At 52.4% G+C, this 23,756-nt stretch overlaps 4 protein-coding genes across 10 annotated transcripts; 3 read left to right on the top strand and 1 right to left on the bottom strand.

The window, feature by feature from the left end:
- Positions 1-101: 101 nt before the first annotated feature.
- On the bottom strand, positions 102-5,667 carry DNALI1 (dynein axonemal light intermediate chain 1). The gene is made up of 6 exons (XM_041417315.1): positions 5,587-5,667; positions 5,385-5,464; positions 5,136-5,305; positions 3,010-3,188; positions 1,229-1,393; positions 102-107 (listed from the first exon to the last, which is right to left on the bottom strand). The coding sequence occupies exons 1-6, from the start codon at positions 5,665-5,667 to the stop codon at positions 102-104; spliced, it is 681 nt and encodes a 226-aa protein (XP_041273249.1).
- SNIP1 (Smad nuclear interacting protein 1) lies at positions 5,651-9,997 on the top strand. Its single transcript, XM_041417664.1, has 4 exons — positions 5,651-5,943; positions 6,016-6,118; positions 6,560-7,131; positions 9,608-9,997. Exons 1-4 carry the CDS (start codon positions 5,666-5,668, stop codon positions 9,870-9,872), a joined length of 1,218 nt encoding a protein of 405 aa, XP_041273598.1. The 5' UTR covers positions 5,651-5,665; the 3' UTR covers positions 9,873-9,997.
- A 2,070-nt stretch (positions 9,998-12,067) lies between these two features.
- MEAF6 (MYST/Esa1 associated factor 6) lies at positions 12,068-19,004 on the top strand. 5 transcript variants are annotated; one of them, XR_005953610.1, is made up of 9 exons: positions 12,096-12,220; positions 12,336-12,451; positions 12,535-12,622; positions 13,467-13,512; positions 14,017-14,209; positions 16,977-17,006; positions 17,110-17,167; positions 17,761-17,794; positions 18,258-19,004. XR_005953610.1 is itself a non-coding variant. In XM_041417525.1 (8 exons), exons 1-8 carry the CDS (start codon positions 12,125-12,127, stop codon positions 18,264-18,266), a joined length of 612 nt encoding a protein of 203 aa, XP_041273459.1. In that variant the 5' UTR covers positions 12,068-12,124; the 3' UTR covers positions 18,267-19,004. The 5 variants fall into 5 exon arrangements, 3 of the variants coding, with proteins under 3 accessions (XP_041273459.1, XP_041273460.1, XP_041273461.1); XM_041417525.1 differs by lacking the exon at positions 17,110-17,167 and having other exon boundaries at positions 12,068-12,220; XR_005953611.1 differs by lacking the exon at positions 16,977-17,006.
- A 126-nt stretch (positions 19,005-19,130) lies between these two features.
- LOC121342823 lies at positions 19,131-23,405 on the top strand. 3 transcript variants are annotated; one of them, XM_041417523.1, is made up of 4 exons: positions 19,131-21,519; positions 21,596-21,753; positions 21,825-21,927; positions 22,151-23,405. In XM_041417523.1, the coding sequence occupies exons 1-4, from the start codon at positions 20,709-20,711 to the stop codon at positions 22,216-22,218; spliced, it is 1,140 nt and encodes a 379-aa protein (XP_041273457.1). In that variant the 5' UTR covers positions 19,131-20,708; the 3' UTR covers positions 22,219-23,405. The 3 variants fall into 3 exon arrangements, with proteins under 3 accessions (XP_041273457.1, XP_041273456.1, XP_041273455.1); XM_041417522.1 differs by having other exon boundaries at positions 21,825-23,405; XM_041417521.1 differs by having other exon boundaries at positions 21,596-23,405.
- The last annotated feature ends 351 nt before the right edge of the window (positions 23,406-23,756 follow it).

Genomic DNA, 23,756 nt, shown 5'->3' with positions numbered 1-23,756 from the left:
AGGTCATTAGCACAGTACCAACAGGCAAGTTCACTGTTCAAAGAGCTGACTGCTAAGATGGCTCTGAAGGAGGGAGCAGTAATTAATGGAGCTCTTGAATTTCAGCTCTTCAAGAGAGAAAGAAAGAACACAGTTACACTGCCTGCTGTTACTGGTAAGTGAAAACTCAAGATCATTTTAGGAAGACAAATCTTTGTCACTAATTGCAAGCTTCTTGCTCTGACAGCTCTTCTGAGCCTGCCTTGAGGACAACAAAACAATTAATTCTTTGCTGTAATGATGCATTCAAGTTGGGCCTGAAAAACAAATGAGACAGTGAGACAAATTAGATTTCCTAACCTAAAAAATAAACCCTCAGTGCTGTGAAGGGCTAAATTTTCTGTTGGATGTTCACAGCAAGGAGCTGAGGGATGCTGTGCTGCTGCCAGCAGAGCCAGGCCAGGTTTGTTCCCCAGCAATTCCATTGCTACATGTTTTATAAATTAGTTTGTCGTTCCTGGCATGCACACTTGTTGCATTCTGAGGAGAAGAGAGCTGGCCTTGGCTCTGTACGATGAGACACTCTGTTTAGAATGTGAAGCATCGAGGGGGAAATTAAATAAAAGCTGTTGAAACAGTGGTCTGAATTCTCTGATTTGAAGCTGGACTATGTGAGCTAAATTAAGTATTTGGCTCTCTAGCATTTGGAACGTGAACTGACTCTGGGACAGGAGTAGCTGGGAACAGCAAGTTTTGTGATTACTGAGAAAATTTGATGCCAGTGGATGGGAGCAGCTACAGTAACCCTCAGCAGTGGCACACACAGCTGGTCAAGCACAGGTACTTCAAGGAAGGATTGGATTCAGGGGCAACATGCATCTGATCTAAGATTTTGTGTCCTAAAACATTCCAAGGCAGTCTGAAAATGCGAGTTAAAAAGTAGGATCTGCAGGAAAAGCAGCTTGCTCTAAGGGAAATGTTTTTAGCTGTAGCCAGAAACATTTGATGCTGTTCAGGGTGACATTCTTTCCTTACTCAAAAGATGTGGGATTTTTTTTTTCCTTTTAAAAACAAAGTACAGAGCAGAAGCTCTGTTCTCCCCAAAGCCACAAGCACAAATAATTATCCAGTCTCTGCACAGTTGTTCTTGGGTAATATTAATGTTAAATGGTGTGTTGTGTTACTAGGGCTTTAATGGTTTTAATGAGAATTTTACCACTAGTATTTGGAATTCTGGCTTTTTACTGACCTTCAGCTGCTGGTTTGTCCGTTTGAGGAACAGAACCTCTTCGCTGTGTTTCTTCTCTTCTATTTCTCGCCGTTCGGTTTCTTGCCTTTCAATGGCCTCACATTTCGCTTTCTCTTCACTCACTTGTTTTTCCAGCGCCTCCTTTTCCTCTTCCAGCTCTGCAATCTTGGAAAAGAGTACAGATGTCTCAAGTTTTGTTGGCAAACAGTCAGTTTTCAGTTCAGACAGGACTGATACCTTGAGAGGCTACCTAGAACAGAGGCTAGACAGAGTTAAAGGAATGAAGGAGGTTTTATTAAAAGCCCTTCAAAGGATACATCTTGGGCAGTACAAGAGCCTGGTCGTGGCTACACCCAAAATGCACCACAGGTCAAGAGTTTTCACACTTTTATAAGTATTGGTCCATTTCCATATGGGGTTAATTGTCCAATTACAGCTTCAGGTTATGAGGTCACATCCTCCCAGTTTGCTCTCCTCAATTTGCTGTTCATACTTTTTGGGCCTGAAGCTATAATGATGTTCTCAGGAAAAATGACTGTTTTGTCTAACTAAACTGTGAAGAGAGCTTCCTAACACTCTGTATGAAGTTCAGAGTTATATACTAATGCAGTGCAGAATCTGAAAAATACCAGAGCTGAAATTTAAGGCATCAGGACAAAGTGGTGTGTGGTGCAGTCTTTAAAGCTGCACAATCAGCTCCAGAAGTGCAGCTAAGCCCGAGGACTTTCGTGGTCTTTGCTGCCCTCCTGTGGAAACGGAAGCAGTAAGTTTAAGGATATAAAATTTGCTATTTTCACGTGCAGAAAGCTCCGTCACGGGGCCCCAAGGCATCACTCACGTTGTCTCACTTTAATTTTCAGTGAAGACTTGAAAAAAGATAACAGGTTTCAGTAAAATAATTGTATTATATTAATTGGGATACTAGGACTAATTAAACTATGATTTTGCATTGTTTTCAACAGTAAAAGAGAGAGAAATTCAGTATCATAGTTCATACATGGCGAGCAGAGAGAGTGGACTATGTTTTTAATGTAATTATTTAGAATCCGTTGTACAATTGGAAGCTTTAAAAAAGCCTCCTAAAGATTTAAAGAGCAGAAATTCTCTAAACACTATCAAAGAAGGATCTTCTGATAAAATTACCACCACAACACAAACTTGACTTAAGCACTGCAAGGCGAACAGGAAGGTGTCAGGGTGGAAGGTGGAGGTTTGGAATTAGCAAATGAAGGTTTGGAGGTTTGGAATTACCAAATTAGTGCATTTAGTTCATGTTTTTACAGTATAGGTTGAAACGTTACAAGGCTCTTAGTTATAAGACTTTTAAAAGATTTATTAATAAATAAAAGTGATATTTATTAATTATAATTACTATATTATTAATTTACTAATTATTAATTATTATTTAATAAAACATATTTTTAATTAATAAAACATATTTTTTACTTAATCTTTAAATATTTTATCTTCTAGATTTATGTTACACTGTAAACTTAGTTAATCATGTTATAATACACAAACTCGCATTTTACATTTTAAGCCTTACATTTTAAGTATTACATTTTAATTTCTTTTTTTTTACTTTTGTAACTATTTTTATTTTTTCTGTATTTTAAACTCTAAAACTCTTTGCTTTAAACTGTGCAGACTATGGGAAAGGAAACAAGCTTACAGCCCGTGGCCTTTAGACCCTTTTCTGCAGGTATAATAAATCAACCTTCTGAAACATGAAGTCAAGATTCCAGTCTCATCCCGGGAGCCCCCGCCACAGGCTTCCTCACCCTTTTCTCCAGGTGGGCCTTGCCCTGCTCGGCCTGCAGCGCCTTGCGCACGCCGAAGGCCACGCTGCTCTCGTAGAGCGCCTGGTAGGCCGAGAGCGTCAGGCGCAGCTCGTCCCGCACGCGCAGCAGCAGCAGCCCCCGCTCCGCGCAGCTCACCGTGCTCTGCCGGATCAGCTCGTCTGCAAGGGAGCAACGCAGCCTGCAGTGCCTCTGCCTGCGGCTGCGGGAGAACCAGGCAACGGCTCTCTGGCCGCTGGGAGGAACAGGGAGACTGGGAGAGAGACAGCTGTCCTAGATATCCTTCTGGGGAAGGCTGAGGAGTCATAAAGAATGAGAAATGATTCTTATCTTGACTTGCTGCAGCTGATTTGTGGGATGGGTTATGGAGACGTGTTTGCCAAAGGGGGGGCTTCTTAATTAGGCAGTGGTGATGGTGTTTTAAGTAAAGGATCAATTAGGTCTGCCTGTGGTAAAGTAGGGTATAAAAAAGTAATGGGTTTCTTAAGAAATTATCAGCCTTCTGTAAAATGCATGGAGTCTATGTCACTGTTTACCCGGCTGGGGAACTGTTGTGCTGACACTCACCCACCCACTGTGCCACACAGCCAGGGACGCGGAATCACACAGAGAATCACACGGAGTCACTCACGGAATCACTCACGGAATCACACACGGAATCACACACGGAATCACCCAATCGCACACAGAATCACACACAGAATCACTCACGGAATCACACACGGAATCACTGAATCACCCAATTGCACACAGAATCACTCACAGAATCATACACGGAATCACATACGGAATCATGGAATCACACACTGAATCACTCATGGAATCACTCACAGAATCACACACAGAATCACTCACAGAATCACACACGGAATCACACACGGAATCACACATGGAATCACACACAGAATCACTTACAGCATCATACACGGAATCACTCATAGCATCACTCACGGAATCACCCACGGAATCACTCACAGAATCACACACGGAATCCGGAATCACACACGGAATCACCCAATCACTCACAGAATCACACACAGAATCATACACGGAATCACACACTGAATCATGGAATCACACACTGAATCACTCACAGAATCATACACAGAATCACACATGGAATCATGGAATCACAGAATCACACATAGAATCACACACAGAATCGCACACAGAATTCACAGAATCGCCAGGCTGGAAGAGACCTTCAAAATCATCAACTCCAACTCAGCCCTAACACCTCACTGAGCGCCACACCCAACCTCTTTTTAAACACACCCAGGGATGGTGGCTCTGCCACCTCCCCAGGCAGACCATTCCAGTACTTTATCACCCTTTCCATAAAAAAACTTTTTCCTAATATCAAACCTGTATTTCCCTTGGAGCAGCTTAAGACTGCTAATAGTAAGTGTTCCTATTACGTGACGGTGTAAAATAGGGCTCTGGAAGGGCAAATGGGGCCCTGAAGGGTCATGGAGAGTAAAGAGGGTCATCAGAGAATAAATGGGGTCCTGGAAGGGTAAAAGCAGTTTTCAAAGAAGAAATGGGGTTCTGGAAGGGTAAATGGGGCACTGAGGGGGAAATGAAATCCTGGAAGTGATGCCTTAAGCTTTAACTTTTATATAGAAGGATAAAGAGGGTTCTGAGGGAATAGAGAGAGTCCTGGAAAGGTAAATGTGGGCCTTTGGGGTAAATGGGCCCACATTTAGCACATTATATGTACTAGAGACAGCAATAACTGATTATTTTGTTACACTGCAGCCGCAGCATTGAGTGCAGCAGGTACAAGCAGAGTGGTGGTGCAGCCCTTCAGGCAATGCCAGTGATGCAGATCCCCTAAAGCTGCAACAGCAAACACTTCAAAACGTGAAACACGACTTGTTGCAGTGATGGGGGAGCCCTCAGAGGATCCTGCTCTCCAACCCGGGCCACCCTCCCCTTTGGGAGCGTCACTGGAGCGTGTAACACACACACGGCTTTAAGTTACTCTAAATAAACTTATTTAGCTAAGAGCTAAGAGGATAACTACGAGGATATAAGGTTTTCCAGGTGCAGGCATGTCCCGCCAGGCCGTCCCCAGAGCGGGACCCGCGGGCCCGGCGGGCACTGACCGAAGCACTGCGTGTAGAGCTCCCGGCGCACGGGGCACAGCCCGGTCTCCCGCGCCTGCCGCTGCTGCAGCTGCCGGTCCAGCTGCTCCTGCAGCTGCACGACGTCCCGGCGGGTGCTGGGCGCGGTGGACACCTCCTGCACCCACAGCTTCTGCGCCTCCTCCCACTCCCTGCCAGACAAGCACCGGCCGTTACCGGAGTCACCGGGCGCCCCGCGGGCCCCGCCGGCCCCGGCCCGGCCCCGCTCACCGCGGCGGCAGGATGGCGTTCAGGAGCTCCTGCGGCTGCGGCGTGGAGGAGAAGCCGGCGGCGCTGCGCGGGGCCTGACCCTGCGGGAACACGACGGGACAGCGCTGTAGGAGCGGCCAGGGCACCGCGGCACGCTCGGCCACCGGCCCGCTCAGCCCCGGCGGAGCGCGGTACCCCGCTGCGTGCCCCCGTGGGCGCTCACCCCCGCGGAGGCCCTGTCTCCTCGGCGGGACACCAGCACGGGCGGGCAGTACCGCAGCAGCGACTCCGGCGGCGCCGCCATGGCGGCCGCGGCCCTGTCACCATGGCGACCGCGCGGCCCCGCGCAGGCGCAGCAACGCCCGAGCGGAAGGGCCGACGGGCGGAAGCGCTGGCGGGCCGGAAGTAGCGACACTTCCGTCGGGACGGGCGCCATGGAGGCAGCGGCGGAGGAGCGGCGGAGAGAGCGGCGACGGCGGCGGGAGGTGGCGGTGAAAGCCGAGCGGCGAAGCCCCCGTCGCAGTCCGTCGCCGCCGAGCGAGGAGCGGCGGGGCCCGGCAGGACCGCGCGCGGGCAGCAGGTAGGGAGGCCCAGCCGCTCGGCCTCACGCTCGGCCCGGCCCCGCCGCTCAACCCTTCCCGTTGTTCCCCAGGTCGCCCCGGCGGAGGAGCAGGTCCGGGAGGAGGAGCCGCTCCCCGCGAGGCAGGAGGAGCCGCAGCCACAGCCCGCACCACGGCGCCGTGAGGGTGAAGCAGGTGAGTGGGGCTGTCGGTACAGCGGGGCGCGGCGGGCGCGGTTCACGGAGGCTCGGCCATGGCGGGTACAGAGGGCGCCTCTTCATTTGTCAGCTCCGACTGGGCCCCGCGTGGTGTCCCGTGAGCAGAGGGAGGATCCGGGCGAGTCAGGAGCTCCCGCTGCCCAGCTCAGGCTGTGCCACCCGGGGCTGCAGCTCCTGTCGGAGCCTCGCCTGTGCCACAGCTCAGGCGTCCCTGCGAGCTGTGCCCTTTCCCCAGAGCAGCCTACACTGTTTCTGCTGCTTTATTCCGTGCAAATTGCGGGAACCCAAGCACTTTGGCAAGGAAACGCGTTCCACGTGGTGTCAGAGCCGCACGCACGCATCCCCAGTGTGTGGGGCTGGGATTTTCTGAAAGGCCGAGGTAGCTGTGCTGCTCCTTGATTGCGGTTGTCCCTCCCAGGAGCGAGAGGATCACTGCCGCAGGGGCAACGAGGAGCGGAAGCAGCGGCACCCGGCAGAGCAGGAGCAGCGGCGGGAGCGGGACAGGAGCGGGGACAGGCACAAGGAGCACTGGGACAGGAAGAGGAACCCCAGCGACAGGCCGGGAGCTCGAAACCACGAGCGGGACGCGCAGAACCTGCGCGAGCAGCAGGCGGAGAGGGAGCTGCACAACGAGAGGAGGCGAGAGCACCGCCAGGGCAGCGGCGAGCCCAACGCGGAGCCCTGGCAGCCGGAGGACAAAGCCAAAGACAAACCCGCCGCCAGCAAGGAGAAGCCGAGCTTCGAGCTGTCGGGGGCGCTGCTGGAGGACACCAACACCTTCCGGGGCGTGGTGATCAAGTACAGCGAGCCGCCCGAGGCGCGCATCCCCAAGACGCGCTGGCGGCTGTACCCCTTCAAGAACGACGAGTTCCTGCCCGTGATGTACATCCACAGGCAGAGCGCCTACCTGCTGGGCCGGCACCGCCGCATCGCCGACATCCCCATCGACCACCCCTCCTGCTCCAAGCAGCACGCCGTCTTCCAGTACCGGTGAGACTCGGGAGTGGGAGGGGCTTGGAAGGAATTTGAGATGATTTTTGAATTGGTTTTGGTAATGCAGTTATTTGGAGGTTTTTGTTACATAAGTGAGAACAGTGAGTTTAGTTCACGTTTTTACAGTATAGGTTAAAAGGTTATATGACTCTTACAAGCTGTCTTCCAGTACCAGTGAGAGCTCAGGGAGTGGGAGGGGCTTGGAAGAAATTTGAGATGATTTTTGAATTGGTTTTGGTAATGCGGTTTTTCTGGGGTTTTTTAACATAAGTAAGAAAAGTTAGTTTAGTTTGTGTTTGTGAGTATAGGTTAAAAACTTACAAAACTCTTATAAGCCATCTTCCAGTGCTGGTGAGACTTGGGACTGGGAGGGGCTTGCAAGGAATTTAGGGGGTTGAATTGGTTTTGGTAATGCAGTTTGGTTTTTTACGTAGGTAAATTAGTTTAGTTCACGTTTTTACAGTATAGTTTAAAAAGTTACAAGACTCTTAGTTCCAAGCTGTCTTCCAGTACCAGTGAGAGCTTGGGACTGAGAGGAGTTTGGAAGGAATTTAAGATGATTGTTGAATAGGTTTTGATAATGCAGGGAGTTTTTTTTTTTCCTACATAAGTAAGAAAAGAGTTTAGTTCACGATTTTACAGTATAGGTTAAAAAGTTACAAGTTATACTTAGTTATAAGCTGTCGGTGAGAGCTGGGACTGGGAGGGGTTTGGAAGGAATTTAAGGGTTTTTAATTGGTTTTGATAATGCAGTTTGTTTTTTTACATAGGTGAGTTTAGTTCACGTTTTTACAGTATAGGTTAAAAATTTACAAGACTCTTAGTTATAAGCTGTCTTCCAGTACCAGTGAGACTCAGGAGTGGGAGGGATTTGGAAGGAAGTGAAGATGAGATTTTTGAGTTGGTTTTGATAGTGCAGTTTTTTGGGGTTTTTTTACATAAGTAAGAACAGTGAGTTTAGTTCGTGTTTGTAAGTATAGGTTAAAAAGTTACAAGACTCCTAGTTATAAGCTATCTTCCAGTACCAATGAGAGCTTGAGAGTGGGAGGAGCTTTGAAGGAATTTAAGGTGATTTTTGAATTGGTTTTGATAATGCAGTTTTGGGTTTTTTTTTAGAAAAGTGAGTTTAGTCCATGTTTTTACATGGGAGTTTGCTGTTGGCACATGTGAAGTGGAATTTATGTGTGACTGCTGCAGCTCATCCCAGCAGTGGCCAAATAGATCTGAAATTCCTGTAATTCAGCAGCAAGCAGAGAAATCACACAGCAGGGTTGGACACGGCGTGGGGTGTGAGTCCAGGCTGGAGTAACCCAGCAGCTGTGACGGATCAGATTTGCAGGGCCACCCCAACGTCTGAAGGGAAGAATGATGCATCTGACTCCAGATATCAGAAGGCTGATTAATTCTTTATTATACTGTATTATTCTATACTATATTACACTACATATAAACTGAAACTGAACAAGAACTCAACAAAATCTCGTGGCTGTCTCCTTACTGACCATCAGGACACAGCTTGCAGAGATTGGTCAAGAAAACAAAACACACCAGAATCCAATTACCAAATCACTTCAGATAAACATTCTTCCATAATGCATTCCACTTGTGCACAAACACAGGAGCAGCAAATGAGATAAGAATTGTTTTGATCATTCTTTTCTCTGCTTCTCCAGGAAAAAACCTGAGGGAGAGAATTCTCTCTCTCTGTTCAGAGAATGTGAATCCCACAGTGATGGGCTGTAAAAGCATTTCAAGGAGAGGTTTGTTGGTTTGCTCTCACAGAGCTGTGCTCTGATGCACTGGGGGCTCCTGCCAGCAGTGTTCTCTTGGAGAGCATCTGTCCTGTGGCATTCACGTTCTCTGAACAAATCCCTTTGCCTAGGATTTTTCTCCTGGGAAGCTGAGAAGCCTCAGAGAAAAGGAAAACAATTCTTATCTAATTTGCTTCTCCTGTGTTGTGCTCATGTGCGGAATGTGTTTGGGGATTGTTTACCCACAGGTGATTGTTTCATTGGATTCTGCTGTGGGTTGTTTTGACTTTTTGGCCAATTGGTGCCAAGCTGTGTCAAGGCTCTGGACAGAGTCACTAGTTTTTATTATTATCTTTTTAGCCTTCTGTAAGTATATTTTCTGTATTCTTTAGTATAGTATTTTTTAATATACTATAGTATTAGAAAGTAATAAATTAGCCTTCTGAGCACATGGAGTCAGATTCATCATTCCTGCCTTCGTCAGGGCATTTTCCCAGCAAATACAACACTGTCCCAGTGCAGGAGCTGCTGTGTTCCAGCAGCAGAGCTTTAGGCAGTGATGCAGCCTCTCTCAGCACCTGCTCTGTCTCTCAGTTTCTTGTTGCTCTCCTTGGGACACGAGCATTCACTGCACAAGCCCACCTCCTCGCAGAGCACGATTTCTCACCTGCTTTTGGGACACATCTGCAGTCTCTGGTGGCTGAGCAGTGTTTTTTTTGCAGGCTGGTGGAGTACACCCGAGCTGACGGCACCGTGGGCCGCAGGGTGAGGCCCTACATCATCGACCTGGGCTCGGGGAACGGCACCTTCCTCAACAACCAGCGCATCGAGCCCCAGCGCTACTACGAACTGAAGGAGAAGGACGTGCTCAAGTTTGGCTTCAGCAGCAGGGAGTACGTCCTGCTCCACGAATCCTCGGATAAATCCGAGGCCAACGCAAAGGACGATGACGAGGATGAGGAGAAGGAGGAAGAGTCTGACAGTTAACGGATGAGGAGGAAGCTGGGGAGAGGCAGAGGAGGGAAACTCCTTGCAGTTGAAGGGGACTGGGATGTGAACACGGAGCATTGCAGCACTGATGCCTCTTGTTGCCTTAAAGTCCTTTCTCTGTTGCTGGTCTGTTCCCGTAGTTTGTTTTGAGGGCTTTGCTCGTTATTCATGTTTGATAGTTTTGCATATCAGGAAATACAGCTTTATTTTTATTTTTCTCCCAAGAAGCCGAAGAGCACCTGGATGTGAAAACTCTGGTGCTGGAAACCCTCCACAGATGTTGCCAGACTCTTCCAGCAAACCATGTCAAACACAGACAGCATCTGGAAAATTATTTTTATGACTTGTTTTGTTATAGCCCTTTGGAAATGCTACAGACTGAAAGGTTACTTAGAGATTCACGTCCTGTTCCGTAGTTTGCCAAATTCCTCTGCCTGTTGGGAGTTCTGACAGGAGAATTTACCTGGATCACTGCTAAGATGGCAGATATGTGGCAAAGACCCTCATGTATTTGTATGTTTTGGGTATTTAATTTGCCTCACGGTGACTGAGGGGTGGGCATTTCACTGGAATTCCACCTGGAAATCACAAGGGAATGTGAAACAGAAGTTAAACAGTTCCTGGAATTTCAGGTGATGAGACTGTGACCCTAGTTTCCTGTTCCCACACATGATGCTGAAACTCCTGGATGTGGAGTGACTGGGCTGTAAGCTAGAGCCCTTATTTCTGCCCCCTCCCCAGGGTTTGTTTGTGTCAGACAGAAACACCTTTGATAGGGTGACATGTTTTAACCAGTTTGCACTATTTAAGTTCTCTTTTTATAAAAACTTACCCAAGTCCTTTGTTTAGCAGTAAAGAAGTCAGTGTTTAGGGAGAGAAGCACCAGTCCCACTCACTGGGAGCTGCAGTTTTTGGTGTCTCTCCAACGTTGCTCTGTGTTCAATGTGTGTGTCCCACACGTCACTGACTCACCTGGGTGTTTGTGGTCTCACCTGTTCGTCCCTGCTGTGTGCAGACTGTACACAAAGGTGCTCGTTGTACACATTGGTAGTGTAAATATGGGGCATTGCTGTGGGGTTTCAGATGGGTAGGATGGGGTTTGAGCAGGAGGAGCTCCTTTATATCTACTCCAAGGGTTTTTAAATAAACAATTTGTAAATTTAGCCCTGATTGCTTTCAATTGTAATATTTTTCTAGTGTCTTTTTTTTTTTTTCCCCCTCAAAAGAATTGAAGTTTCAGTACTTGTTTCTGTAGTAAAGAAACCAAGCAAGTTCAAGACTGCACAGTTTGTATCCTGGAGAGGCTGTGAGCACAGGAGGATTGTATCACTCCCCTTTCTCACCTGAGTGTGGCCAGGGTGGCTCATTCTGTGTCCCCTGACAGGGTTCTCACAGGAATGAGAAGTGACAGAATTGCTGTACTGCAGAAGGGCAAACCAGCCCCCAGTGCCACTGCAGAGGATCAGAGTGACACAGTTTAATGGGATCACAGAAGGGTTTGGGTTGGAGGTGTCAGGGAAATTCATCCACAAACACCTGAGATTTGTGTCCAAAAAGGAGACAGAGGAGTCCTTTTATTTTATTCCAATAAAGGGAGAGGCCATGGGGCATTTCCCCTGGGATCTCTCAAACTGTTAGAGGATGCAGTCTCCTTTTTATCCCAATTTCCTGCTGCATTTCCCTCTCTTTTTCACTGACTGAGGTACTTGAGAGGTACAGATTTCTCAAATCACGTATTACAGACCCCCTCTTAATGTAACACCCCCCACCTTTTTCTTTTCCTTGTGTCAATCAGTGGAATTCCTATGGAATCTATGGTTCTTCCCATTGTTTCTTTCATCTCTCAGTATCCACTTTATTTATCAGCAGCCCTCCAGTTTGTTTGTAAAGACAAATCCCTCTCATTCCATTCATCAATCAGCGGAATCCTTCCCATTGTTTCTTTTCTCCCTCAGCGCTGGTTTTACCTACCAGCAGGCCCACACTGGCTTGTAAAGACAAATCCCTCATTCCTTCCGGAGTGAGCCTAGAGACACAGGATGGGGAATGCCTGAATTATTAAGGCAGTAACCCACGGAACGTCCCAGCCCTCGGTGCCGGTGCCGGTGCCGGTGCCGGTGCCGGTGCCGGTGCCGGTGCCGGTGCCGGTGCCGGTGCCGCCGTCCCCGGGTCCCGCCCCCCGCCTCGCCACCGCCCCTGGCGGCCGCCGCGGGCATCGCCCCGCCCCGCCCCGCGCAGGCCGCGCCGCCATGGCCGCGCTGCACGCCAAGGCCGGCGGGCCCCCGCAGATCCCGGACACCCGCCGGGAGCTCGCCGAGCTGGTGAAACGCAAGCAGGAGCTGGCGGTGAGCGCCGGGGAGGGGCTCGGTGCGGTGCGGGTGGCGGCGGAGCGGCTCGGGGAGCGGCGCGGCCGGAGCGGCGCGGCCGGGCCTGCTCCATGCGCGGCGGTGTTCCCGGCAGGAGACGCTGGCAAACCTGGAGCGGCAGATCTACGCCTTCGAGGGCAGCTACCTGGAGGACACGCAGATGTACGGCAACATCATCCGCGGCTGGGATCGCTATCTCACCAACCAGAAGTGAGTGAGGGGCGGAGGCGATGCCCGCCGGCCCGGGCCCCCCCGCCCGCCCGGCCCCGCCATCGCGCCTGTCTCTGTTTCAGGAACTCCAACAGCAAAAACGACCGCAGGAACCGCAAGTTCAAGGAGGCCGAGAGGCTCTTCAGCAAATCCTCGGTCACCTCAGCAGCGGTGAGTGCCGGGAGGAGCCCTGACCCTGTAACCGTCCCTGTGCACACCCCTCTCCTCATCCCTGTCCCCATTCCTGGTCCCGCTTTGTCCCCATCCCATCCCGTCCCATCCCGTCCCTGTCCCTATCCCTATTCCCATCCCTGTCCCCATTCCCATCTCTTTCGTTGTCCCCATCCCTGCTCCTGTTTTATCCCTGTCCCATTCCTGTCCCCATCCCTGTCCCCATTCCCATCCCTTTCCTTGTCCCCATTCCTCTTCCTGGTTTATCTCTGTCCCCATCCCTGCCCCCATTCCCGTTCCTGGTTTTTCTCTGTCCCCATCCCTGCCCCCATTCCCGTTCCTGGTTTATCCCTGTCCCCATCCCTGCCCCCATTCCCGTTCCTGGTTTATCTCTGTCCCCATCCCTGTCTCCGTTCCCATCCCTTTCCTTGTCCCCATCCCTGTTCCTGTTTTGTCCCTATCCCATCCCTGTCCCCATTCCCATCCCTTTCCTCGTCCCCATTCCTGTTCCTGCTTTATCCCCATCCCATCCCTGTCCCTTGGTGCCTCAGTCCTGCTGTGATCACCTGCAGAATGACTTCCCCGTTTGAAATCCCATTCCTGCCCTGGCTCCCTGCCCCAAGCATCCCCATCCCACCCTCACGCTCTCCCAAAGCCCCTTTCCATGTTTGGGGGTGGGAGGGTGCCTGTCACTGGTGTCACTGCTGTCCCCTGGCTTTGTCTGTGCCCCAGACCCCGGTGCCACGGGCACTTCAGAGGGACGTGTCTGTGTGACCTGGGCTCTGTGCTTTGAGCACTGGGAAGTGAATCCCTGCTTGGCTTGACCTCCCCTTTGGTTTTGCAGGCTGTCAGTGCGTTAGCTGGAGTGCAGGACCAGCTCATTGAGAAGCGTAAGTCCCTTCGTAATTTTTCTCTGAATTTGGGAAGAATTACACTCTCCCCACTGTTCAGCCCTGTCTCAGATCTGGGCTGGGGTCTGGCTCCCCTTCCCAGTCCCTGTGTCTGCTGCCCTCAGGCTGCTCCTGACTTTCCAAGTTCCTTCCAGGCTCAGAGAGCTTTATTGTGTGTGAAAGGGATTGAAATTGGTTTGGTGCTCTGTGCAGGAAGAGGCTGGATGAGCTGAAGCCCTGCATCTGTAGATGTGTCAGTCACAGGAGAGCTGGGCAGGGACCACTCACCTCCAGGACACTGAGGAACCTTTTTGTGATCAGCTCCAAATAGGATGTGGTTCCTCAGTGCTGAGGAGCAGCTGCCTGTGCATCCTGCAGAGCTGTTTCCCAGGCTCTGTGACTCACCTGGTGCTGCAGGGCTCAGCTGCCTCTGCTGCTGTTCTGGGGTTGTTTCTCTCACTCAGGGCTGTGCCAGGAGCTCACCCTGGTTTTGTCCTGCTCTAGGGGAGCCGGGCAGTGGCACAGAGAGTGACACTTCTCCAGACTTCCACAACCAGGAGAATGAGCCCAACCAGGAGGATGCTGAAGAGCTGGATGGCTCCGTGCAGGGTGTGAAGCCTCAGAAAGCTGCTTCCTCCACTTCCTCTGGGAGCCACCACAGCAGCCACAAAAAGAGAAAGAACAAAAACAGACACAGGTCAGTGGGACCAGCAGCCTGCTCACCACACCTGGACAGCTGGCTGGGGCTGGATTGAATTTATTGCCTGAGGGGAACCAGTAACACGTTGGAATAACCAACAGGCAACTGGGGTCAGTTATTTGGGTGGTTTTCCTGGTTTTGGAAGAGGTGGGGAAAGTGCTGAGGAAGTTAAACAAGCAGCACAGGGTGCTCACTCCAGCTGTGGCACAGCTGTGCTTCTTGGCAGCTTCTCCAGCTCTCCCATCTCTCCAGGGTAAAGCTTATTCCTTCCAGCAGGTCCTGACCTCCTGAGCTTGCTGCTTGGTTTCTGCAGAGGCCAGGAGGACAGGAATGTTAGTGCTTTGTTTGAGGGAGGGTGGAAAGCAAATGGGAATGTGTTTGGGGTTTTGGACACTCCCGTGTCTGGATTTCCATCCAGCCCCTTCCAGCTCTCACATCCCAACTGAGTCTCAGTGCTGGCATAGAGGAGTTGCTGTGTCACCTTCACCTCAGAGTGTTTGTTATTAAACTGACCTGAAATTCACGTGAAACAGATTCCTTGAACTCTTTTCTGGTTGGATTTACCTGTCCAGCTCTGCCCCTAGGGCGTAATGAGGGCAGTGAGCTGGTCCTGTGCCCTCAGCCCAGGCTCTGGCAGTGACAGTGCCTGTGGTCAGGCCCTGAGGGAGGAACACCGTGGAGAGGAGACCCTGCAGAGCTGTCTGGAAGGATTGCTGAAGCTGGGTCCTAAGGATTTTATAGAAGTAATGGAGCTTTTAAAACTACAGAGTTTTAAAAGTTCTCTCAGAGCCAGTCTGTGCTGGCTTTGAGCAGGCTGGCTCTGAGCTGTTGGCTCTGCCTAAGGACAGGCTCTCCTCTTTAAGGGACCTGCCATGCAATTAGAGAAAGGGTTTAAAGTGGTAAAACTTTACAAGGGGGGCTGGGGACAGGTGGGGTGGGGACACGAGGTAGGTACAATGCTTGAAAAATGCTTAACTCCTTTTTTGCCTTCATTAAGTGTTGAATCATTAGCATGTCTTTAATTCTTAGGTCAGAATTTCCTTTCTACAGCAGCCTGAATTGGGCAAATATCCGAAAGGACTGGATGTCCCTTTGGTTCCCCATGAGCTGGGAATCCAAAGAAGTTCAAATCTCTTTTTTTGCCTGTAGATATTTGGAAGAAGTTCAGGAATAACACAAGAAACTACATCCGTGAACAAGTCCAGAGAAACAACCTGTAAAACTGAAGTACAGCTTAAGAAAACTGCCATTTCAAACAAATTTTAAAATATTCTCCCTGGACAAACCATGGCCAACAACATGGTTGGGTGCAGGGCAGGTGCTGGAACCGACATAAATCTCTTTGCTCTGGTCCATGACCTGGACTTTAGGGACAGGAGCTGGGGGGAAGCTGTCCCCCAACAGGTTGTGTGGCTCTGGGTTCCTTCACATCCCCCTGTGCAGCTTTGGCTGCTGCTGCCAGGCCGGGCTGTTGGACAGAGGAGCCCTGCCCTGCTCACCTGTGGCAGCTTCTGTGTTCCCAGGCCCCGTCAGACACTCCGAGGGGCTCAGCGAGGCAGGACCTGACTGTTTGTAATGCTTACCAGGGCCAGATAGAGAATTAAAAACGATAAAAAGATAATTAAATTTGTCTGTAATAAAAGTTCTGTTAAAATTGTGATTGCTGTTACTGACTATCCCCTAAATTTTGGCAGACAAGACCAAACAATTCTCGAGTATGTTCAGGTTAAAAACACCCCAGCAACAACGTGCAGCAAGGGCATTCCAAGCCCCACAACCCCACAGGTGCTCCAGTCAGACCTGTGGGTCTGTCCCTTGAGGGGTCTGGCATGACAAAGAGAAAAATAAAAAGAAATGTTGGCTTTTCTCTTTATTCAGAAGCTCTTCCTCTTGCCAGCACGACTCTGGGTTTGGCTGCCCCGCTCTGGAGAAGCAGGAGGTGCTGGAGAGGGCCCTGCAGGAGCACGGCCTCGCTGGCTTCCCCTCTGGGGACCTCTGCCTTCAGGGGCACACAGGGCCTCAGGTGTGGCTGCAGAGGCTGTGCTGTCCCTCTGCTCCCTGCCACACCTCAGCAAGGCCAGGCTGGAGGTTTCTGTGTGCTCGGCTCTTGCCACGGCTAACAAGGGTTTGAGGCAGCCCAGTGCTGTTTGCTCTTAGCGGTGCTGGAATGGGATTCCATGATCAATCCTGCCAGCTGTGGGCACAGCTGTGTCTGGAGGTCACCTGTATGGGGGGTGGGACAGTCACCAAAGTGCTCAGCTCTGCCCAGACGTCCCTGGGCCACCAAGGGACAGCAGCGCTGGGGTGTGCGGGGAGCAGCCCAGTGCAGGGTTGAGCACCGAGTTCTGTGTCACCTCTGCCTGAAGCAGCTTCGCCTTGCCCTGGCAGCCCAGCCCCCTCCCCAGCTTCCTGACCCCTCACTTTGGTTTTCCAAGCCCTTGGGTTCCTGTCCTGCCCCTGAGTCTGGCAGCTGCCCCTCCTTCAGCTCCCAAAATCCCCCGTGTGAGCCAAACCCACCTCTGCTAACACCTCTTGTTCCCAGAAATCCAGTGGGGAGGGGGACTGGAGTGCCAAGCCAGAGTGCTTTTTGTGTCCAGTCCTGGTTAAGATATCTGAAGAACTTGATCGTGTTTGAACACTGGCTTTGTTATTTATTTCATTTTATTTTTTAGCAATCTCGCTAGGGTGGCTAATCAATTAATTGATTTAATTCATTAGTATATTAATTTCTATTGCTTTCTTCCTTTCAAATGCTGCCCCTCAGCCCGTCTGGCATGTTTGATTATGACTTTGAGTAAGTTTGACTTGAATTAGTACTTGTGCTGTGTTGTTAGTGTGTAGACACGGATGTGCCTTTTGAGACCTCGCTAACCCCTAGTTTATCTGTTTAATTGTAGGTATGTATATTAGGTTAGGCTGGGAAGTTTTTTTTAAAAACAGAAAAGCGTGATGGAGGTAACATTTTATTTAATAACTTCAGCAAATTGTAAATTAACTTCACTCTTCTTTACCTTTCTGTTTCATATTTGAATAGATAAAACTTTTTAACTTTAAAACTTAGTTTAAAAACTGATTCTTTTGGCTTTGCTGCTTAAGGAGATAAGTATACACTTGGATATTTCCTTTTGGAAAAATTTACTAAACTCAGTAATTTTGGCTCATATAATCCCTGTCATCCTAACTCCTCTATCCAAGTAAATAACTCTCACGCTATGTCTGGCTAATTACCTGTGGCATAGTTACACCTCTGGCAGATTAAATTAACATAAAGCATGCCTAGTTCCCCTTGTTCACCTGCCTAAATGCCCTGTGATTGATTGTGCCCCTTGATTAACTGTCTGGGAGTGGATAGAATCTGCTTTTTGGCAAATAATAACCCGGCTCTCCTCTGCTGCTCTCGTGCCCAGTAACCCTGGGAACAGCCCCTGGCTCAGCCAGCTGGGAATGGATGGATTAACCGTAGTCTCTGTCTAGCTGTGCCCTGTGCAGTAACTCTGGTGTTGGGTCAGGTATTGACATGGACGTTTCTCTTGTCTTTCCAACCACAGGATTGATCTCAAGTTAAACAAAAAGCCAAGAGCCGTAAGTATCCGTGCTCTGTCTGTGTTTTCATTGCTCACTGGAAGGGCTGGCTGACTCACAAGCTTTAAAAACCCTCCTGCTGCTGCTGCTGTCATTTGAGTTCTTATTGTCGTGGTTGAGGAGTCACAGTGTGACATCAGCATTGTCCCCTGGCTGTGACAGCAGCTGAGCCCAGGTGGGCTGTTCTGAGCCCAGGTCACAGATAACTCCCGTGTGCTTCTCGTGGAAAAAGCTGCTTTGCATCCTGTTATCTTGTCATGATCTGGAGCATCAAAAGCATCTGGTTTGAGTTGATACTCAAGGTTGGAAGGGTCCTGCTTTTCAATGTTTAGCTACAAGAAAAAGATCTGTTTTGCCTGCAGCTAGTGGTGTGTGAGATGAGAGAGGACTGAGACCCCCAGCTCCAAGAGCAGAATCGGAGGTGGGAAGGTGTTAACGTGCATGTGCTGTCCTTTCTCTGCAGGACTACTAGAGCCATCAGTGCTGATGCTCCTGGGATTTAGGTCTGTGACTCCCCACTGAGAAGCCCTGAAGCAGGATGGCAGCTGCAGCAGGAGTGACTCATTCTAAGGGACTTGGATGGGGGGAGGAAATCCTGGACCATGTACTTTGCATCATTTTTAAATCACCTGAGTTGCAGGAAGACAAAGGTGGTGTAGTAGCTGTAGTAGTTCTGAATTCCTGACTGTTCTGTGCTTCCACCTTGGTCGGGAACTTGCTGAAAAGGCTGATACTGCTGCCCCCTGTCACCTGCAGACCCACAGAGAGGCATTTCCTTTTCCACTGGAACTGGGTAGGATTCAGTGTGTCCCATCCATCTTGTGAGACTTAAATTACTTTTGTTGCTGATATTTAGCTTTGCAGGTTTGGTTTCTTTTGGTTTTGTTTTGTTTTGTTTGTTTTGTTGTGCCTTTTTTGAAGTGTATAGTTACAAGTTGACTTCGGGTTTCTTTGTTTAGTCCGTGCAGTGGAAGGTTCTTCATTTTGTGGAACAGCTCTTGATTCTTACTCAAGCAGAGAAGGAGGCATTTTAACCCTTTTCTCTTCCATTTTAAACACCATCTCTCAATATTCCTCAGTGCATTAGATGCAGGAAGGGCCAGAACTCAGAGCCAACTCTTCACTGTCGCTGACTTTGGGTGGGTTCTCTTTTTAATACAAACCTCTGTCATTTGTACATAAACAATAAAAGTTCCGTGTTTGTCTCTTCTCATGGTTTATTCAGTCCAAACTTTGACTCCTGGTGCTTTTTAGTGTCCACCTGCTTTATGGGGACTTGCTGGGATTCTTCCTTCCCCTTTGGCACTGGAGCTGTTCCTTGTCCCGTGACCCATGGGACGTTCACTTGGTGCTTTGTCTCCTGGGGTAGCTGTTCTAAGCTCTGCAGGGAGTGCCAGGCTCTGTTCTCCAGCTGAGTTTGGCTGATCCTGCTGCAAGGGATGACTGGAATGTCCATGGTTCTGCTGGCATTGCTTGCAGATCAGGGATGAGCCAGCTGGGTTGTCCTGCAGAGGGACAGGAATCACGGCTGGGTGCTTCTCACAGCAGCCACGTCAGGATCTTGCTGCTGCTGTTGAACTGAGCTGTGGAATTGCTTTATCCGTGCTGGGATGTGTTTGTGTAACCCCTGCTGCTGGAGGGAGATGTGGGAAAGGGGCCCTGGGACGGGGGCCGTGGGAGAGTCACTGGGTCTCTGGAGTGTGCACGGCCCGTGGAACAGCCGAGGGTTTGTTTGTGTGTTCTGCTGCACCTCTGCTCCTCGGGGTTGGGGGTCTGGGACTGTGGGGGAGCAGGGCTGCATCTGCTCTGGGGATCAAGGCAGCTCTGTGTTTGTTCCTGGAGGGAGCTGGCTTATCCTGCAGGGAGCTGGGTGTGCTCAGGGTCTGGCGGCTGCTTCTCCACGGGGGGGTCGGGATAGAGCAGCTTAAAGGCCAAGCTGCAAAGCCGGCCTACTTCTGTGGTTTAAGCTACAGTTTAAGTGCAGGGGGATGGAAGATCTAGGAAACAGCATAAACTACAAAGCCTTGCTCCTCCATAGCTGGAAAAAAGAATTCTCAGCTGATGGTTTTGGTTCCCTGGCCTCGGTATGAAACCAGTTCTGCAGCTGCTGCTCCAAGCAGGGATGGCTGGAGCACCTGGGTTTCAGAGGCTGAAGTCTCTGCTGCACCTCTGTCCTCGAGGAAAGCTGCCAGACTTTTTGGGTGGAACATTTTGGAGAGGCAGCAAAGGGCTGGTGTAGCTCGGAGCCTGTGTGCCATCAGGTCGTGTGGCAGGGTCAGCTTTGCATTCCCTGTGACACACTGGGGCGCTGCAGGGACAAAGTGCAGCCATTCCTGCCTCTGGCTGTGTTTGTCACCAAGGAGGGGACAGCCAGTTCTGCAGCCTGAGGGATCCCAAAGGATCAGCTCTTCCCTGCTGGGTCCTGACTCCAGCAGTTGTGCCTAAAACTTCCATTTGACTTCTGAACACTTCTGTTTTACTTCCTAAAGAGCCTGAGTGACTAAAGACCTCCAGGACGGCCAATGCCTGGGCACAGGAGTCAGAGGGAGCTGCACAGGCTTTACCTGAATGCTAGTTAAAGCTAAAAATAGCGGTTAGAAATATATCCTGAGTCCTTTGCTTGTGATAGATGAATCCTGAGCAAAGGAAAGCACAGAAGAGCAGTGGACCCCAAAGGTGGAGCGTTAGGGAAGCGCTAATCCCTGCACAGCCTCGTCACCAAGAGGATTAGGCAGCGTTCATCTGGCCGCCGAGGGGCACGGCTGGGAAAGGGGCAGCGGGCAGGGCGGCGGGGGTCCCGCCTGCCCGCTCCCCTCTCGCCGTGCTCACGGCGAGCCGGGACAGCCCTTGACGCTCGGGATCGCTGCTGCGGGGCGAGGGCAGCCCCGAGCTCGAGTGCGGGCCCGCGGGAGCCATGGGCCGGCAGCACGGCCCGGCCGGGCCCCGCTGGCTGCGGCTGCTGCGCGCCGGGGGCCGCCGCTTCCTGCGGCTCTGCGGGACGGCGCTGCGGGGACTGCGGCGGCTCTGGAGCCTGGCCTGGGTCGGTACCGCACAGCCCTGCCCCGGGGAGCTGCCCAAACCTCTGCCGGCTCCACGCGGGGCGCGGGGCCGGGGCGCTGCTGGGGTGCGATCGCTGCACCGCTGCTGTGGGGGGCTGGCTGGAGGCGGGGTGCAATCGCTGCACCGCTGCTGCTGTGGGGGGCTGGCGGGTGTTGCAGCTGGAGCCGGGGGAGCGCCTCACCGCAACACCCGGTGCGGGAGCGGGACCCTCCTCCCCGGGCTGCTGCTTGGCTCAAGGCGCCGGGTGGGTGTGGTTGTGCCCACCGAGAGCCCTGGGGATGCCCTGGGGACACCGCTCCGGGCCCTGCGCAGGGTGGGTGTGAGCCCTCCTCTCCCGCAGGTGCTGCTGATGTGCTACAAGAGCTGCTGGGATGGCGCCTTCCAGGTCACCGAGGAGGTAACTCCCGGTGGGAGAGACCGGGCTGCTCTCCACCCCCCGGGGGAGCTGAGCCCGGTGACAGCGCCTGCTGGGTGGCACCGGGGGGGCTCCCCAGGCAGGGCTGGTGCCAGGGGACATTGGGCTCAGCTGCCCTTGGACCTGCGAGCCCCCACTATCCGTGTTGGCTTCCAGCTCGGCACAGCTCTGCAGCTTAGACTGGAGGGGAGTGAGGAGGAGGAGGAGAAGGATGTGGACTCCGATTCTGCCTGGGAGCCTGGACGGACAGGTGGGTCCCGGCCCAGGGGTGTCCCTGGGGCTGGCCGGTGCCGTGGGGGGTGGCAGGAGCTGAGCTGTGGTGCCAGGGCAGTGGCACGGCGGGGCCAGCGAGGCCATGCTGGGGAGGCTGGAGGCTCTGGAGGCCGATGTCCGATTCCTCTGCACCGAGCTGGGGGCTGAGAAGCTTCTGTGGAGCAGCCGGTTCCTGGAGCTGCTGCGGGAACAGCAGAGCCTGCGCCAACGGGTGAGTGCCCTGGGATTGCCCGGGGGTGCCAGCCTGGGGGTGCCACCCCAGCCCCTCACACCCTGCTCCAGCTGCAGGAGCTGCCGTGGCGGTGGAACAGTGGGGACAGTCCCGAGCTGCTGGGGGAAGCAGAGGACCAAAGTGCCAGTGGGAGTGAGGGAGAGAGCCCAGAAGGTAGGGGCTGGGAATTGTGGAGGGGCACAGGGAACCAGTGGCTGAGGAGGGGGCAATGTTCTGTTAATGGGCAGTGCGGGTAATCCACCAGCTCCCATCTGGGCACTGGGTGGCACTGGCAGCCTGGGGAGGTAGGTGCTGGGAAAGGCTCCCAGTTCTGTTCCCATCAGGAGCCTGGCTGGGTGCTACCACTGCTGTCCCCTCTCTCCTTTGCTTTTTCCAGGACGCCAGTGGATGAAGGCACCTCAGCAACCACGTGGGTCCATCCAGCACGACAGGCAGAAAATGTAAGTGAAGCTGTGAGCAGGGCCTCGGCAAACCAGGCAGGATCCACACATTCCTCCCTGCCCAGGCCAGGAGGACATGGGCCAGGCTGCTGCAGCCCCAGCTCTATCCCTGTATGTGCCTCCATCCGTCCCTTGGTGCTGGCTGGGCCCAGCCCAAACCAGCAGAGCTGCAGCCATTCCCCAGGAGCAGGAGCCAGCTGGAGGCAGGTCAGGACAAGCCACTGGCCCTGGGTCTGTCCCAGGACATGTCACAGCCCTCCCTGCCCAGGGCTGCCCGGGCTGACTGCGCCTGGTGAAGCCCACCAAGGAGCATCCTCCCACTCTGCTGCTTGCTGGCAGTTCCAGGAACAAGGGTCTGATCAGCACCAGCTTCAGTCACCTTGCACTGGGGTGAGGGATTGCAAAACTCACCCACTGACTTCCTGATGGGCCAGATCCATCCTCTCCAGCTGCTCCTGCACATGTCGCAACCCTGGGCCGGCTCCTTGGGACAGCGGTCAAGGGCAGCCGGCTCCCAGACACGGCTGAGGGCCCTGGGCTGGCCAGAACAACTGGCCCAGGAGCCTGCAGGGCTGAGGGGCTGCCCAGTGCCCGGGCCTGGGGGCTGCACCCTGCCCCAGGCTGCCACTGCTCAATACAGACAGCTGCTCTCCATCGCTTGTGTCTGCCTGGTCTTTCCCCAGCAGAGCTGGGACAGCTGCACCAGTGCCCTGCAGGCCCCCAGCTCTTTGGGGAGGGGGACAGGATGAGTTTTCACTGAAGCAGAGCAGGGGCAGCACCCACCCACAGCAGGGGCTGGGCTCCAGCAGCAGCAGGGCTGGCAGGGATCTGTCCTCCCAACGTGCCCGTGCAGCTCCCACATGCAGGGAACTGATGCAACGCCAATAGCAGCAGCCTGACTCACCCCGCAGCCAGGGACAGCCCCGTGCTGCCCAGAAATGCCACAGAAATCCAGGTCCTGCCACTGAGCTGGCAGGTGCCATGGGGGCCCCAAGCTGGCACTCCTGCAGGAATCACAGGAATCTCCATGCTAGGACCACGGGGACACCAGACAGTGATGTGACAATGTCCTGCTCCTGCTCTAGCCTCCATTCATCCCTCCGTGGCAATCCTTGGGCTGGAAATCCCCAGCCAGCCTGCAGGGACCAGGGTACAGGAGGAGGAGGGTGACATCAAGCAGCATCAGCTACAGCCACCAGCTCTGCAGCCCCTCCCCACAGCCCCTGCAGCAAGGCAAGAGCCACCACACAGGACACAGAAACCTTTCCCCAGCCAAAGCCTCCTGACCTATTGCTTAACCTGAGGCTGCATTTACTCCAGCACACTTGTGCAACACTGCTCCCCAGCCCTGGCCAGGGCCCTCGGTGCCTTTGTCACGCTGCTGCTGCCCCAGACATGGCTTTGGCTTCCAGGGGCAGCCCCTGGCCTTGGGGAACACCGGGGTATTCAGGTACTCAGGAAAGCTTGCGAGAGCTGAAAAGCATGTGGCTGGAGGGCAAGTGCTGACAGCATCTTGACACCACACACAGATACAGTGTGTAT

Source organism: Onychostruthus taczanowskii, unplaced genomic scaffold (genome assembly GCF_017590055.1).
Source record: "Onychostruthus taczanowskii isolate IOZ18803 unplaced genomic scaffold, ASM1759005v1 scaffold56, whole genome shotgun sequence".
In the NCBI taxonomy this organism is placed as follows: Eukaryota; Metazoa; Chordata; class Aves; order Passeriformes; family Passeridae; genus Onychostruthus; species Onychostruthus taczanowskii.
The sequence above is the reverse complement of the archived record's forward strand: the minus strand, read 5'-3'. Positions and strand labels throughout refer to the sequence as shown.

Bases quoted from the DNA above. Each gene is read 5' to 3' on its own strand.
- SNIP1 (XM_041417664.1), top strand. From the start codon at position 5,666: ATGGCGGCCGCGGCCCTGTCACCATGGCGACCGCGCGGCCCCGCGCAG. The intron at 5,944-6,015 runs GTAGGGAGGCCC...GTTGTTCCCCAG, and splicing joins GGACCGCGCGCGGGCAGCAG to GTCGCCCCGGCGGAGGAGCA. The intron at 6,119-6,559 runs GTGAGTGGGGCT...TGTCCCTCCCAG, and splicing joins GCGCCGTGAGGGTGAAGCAG to GAGCGAGAGGATCACTGCCG.
- MEAF6 (XM_041417525.1), top strand. From the start codon at position 12,125: ATGGCCGCGCTGCACGCCAAGGCCGGCGGGCCCCCGCAGATCCCGGAC. The intron at 12,452-12,534 runs GTGAGTGAGGGG...TCTCTGTTTCAG, and splicing joins CGCTATCTCACCAACCAGAA to GAACTCCAACAGCAAAAACG. The intron at 12,623-13,466 runs GTGAGTGCCGGG...TTGGTTTTGCAG, and splicing joins CCTCGGTCACCTCAGCAGCG to GCTGTCAGTGCGTTAGCTGG.
- LOC121342823 (XM_041417521.1), top strand. From the start codon at position 20,709: ATGGGCCGGCAGCACGGCCCGGCCGGGCCCCGCTGGCTGCGGCTGCTG. The intron at 21,520-21,595 runs GTGGGTCCCGGC...CTGTGGTGCCAG, and splicing joins CTGGGAGCCTGGACGGACAG to GGCAGTGGCACGGCGGGGCC.
- DNALI1 (XM_041417315.1), bottom strand. From the start codon at position 5,667: ATGGCGGCGCCGCCGGAGTCGCTGCTGCGGTACTGCCCGCCCGTGCTG. The intron at 5,465-5,586 runs GTGAGCGCCCAC...GTGTTCCCGCAG, and splicing joins GAGACAGGGCCTCCGCGGGG to GGTCAGGCCCCGCGCAGCGC. The intron at 3,189-5,135 runs GTCAGTGCCCGC...GCTCCCTTGCAG, and splicing joins GCTCTACACGCAGTGCTTCG to ACGAGCTGATCCGGCAGAGC.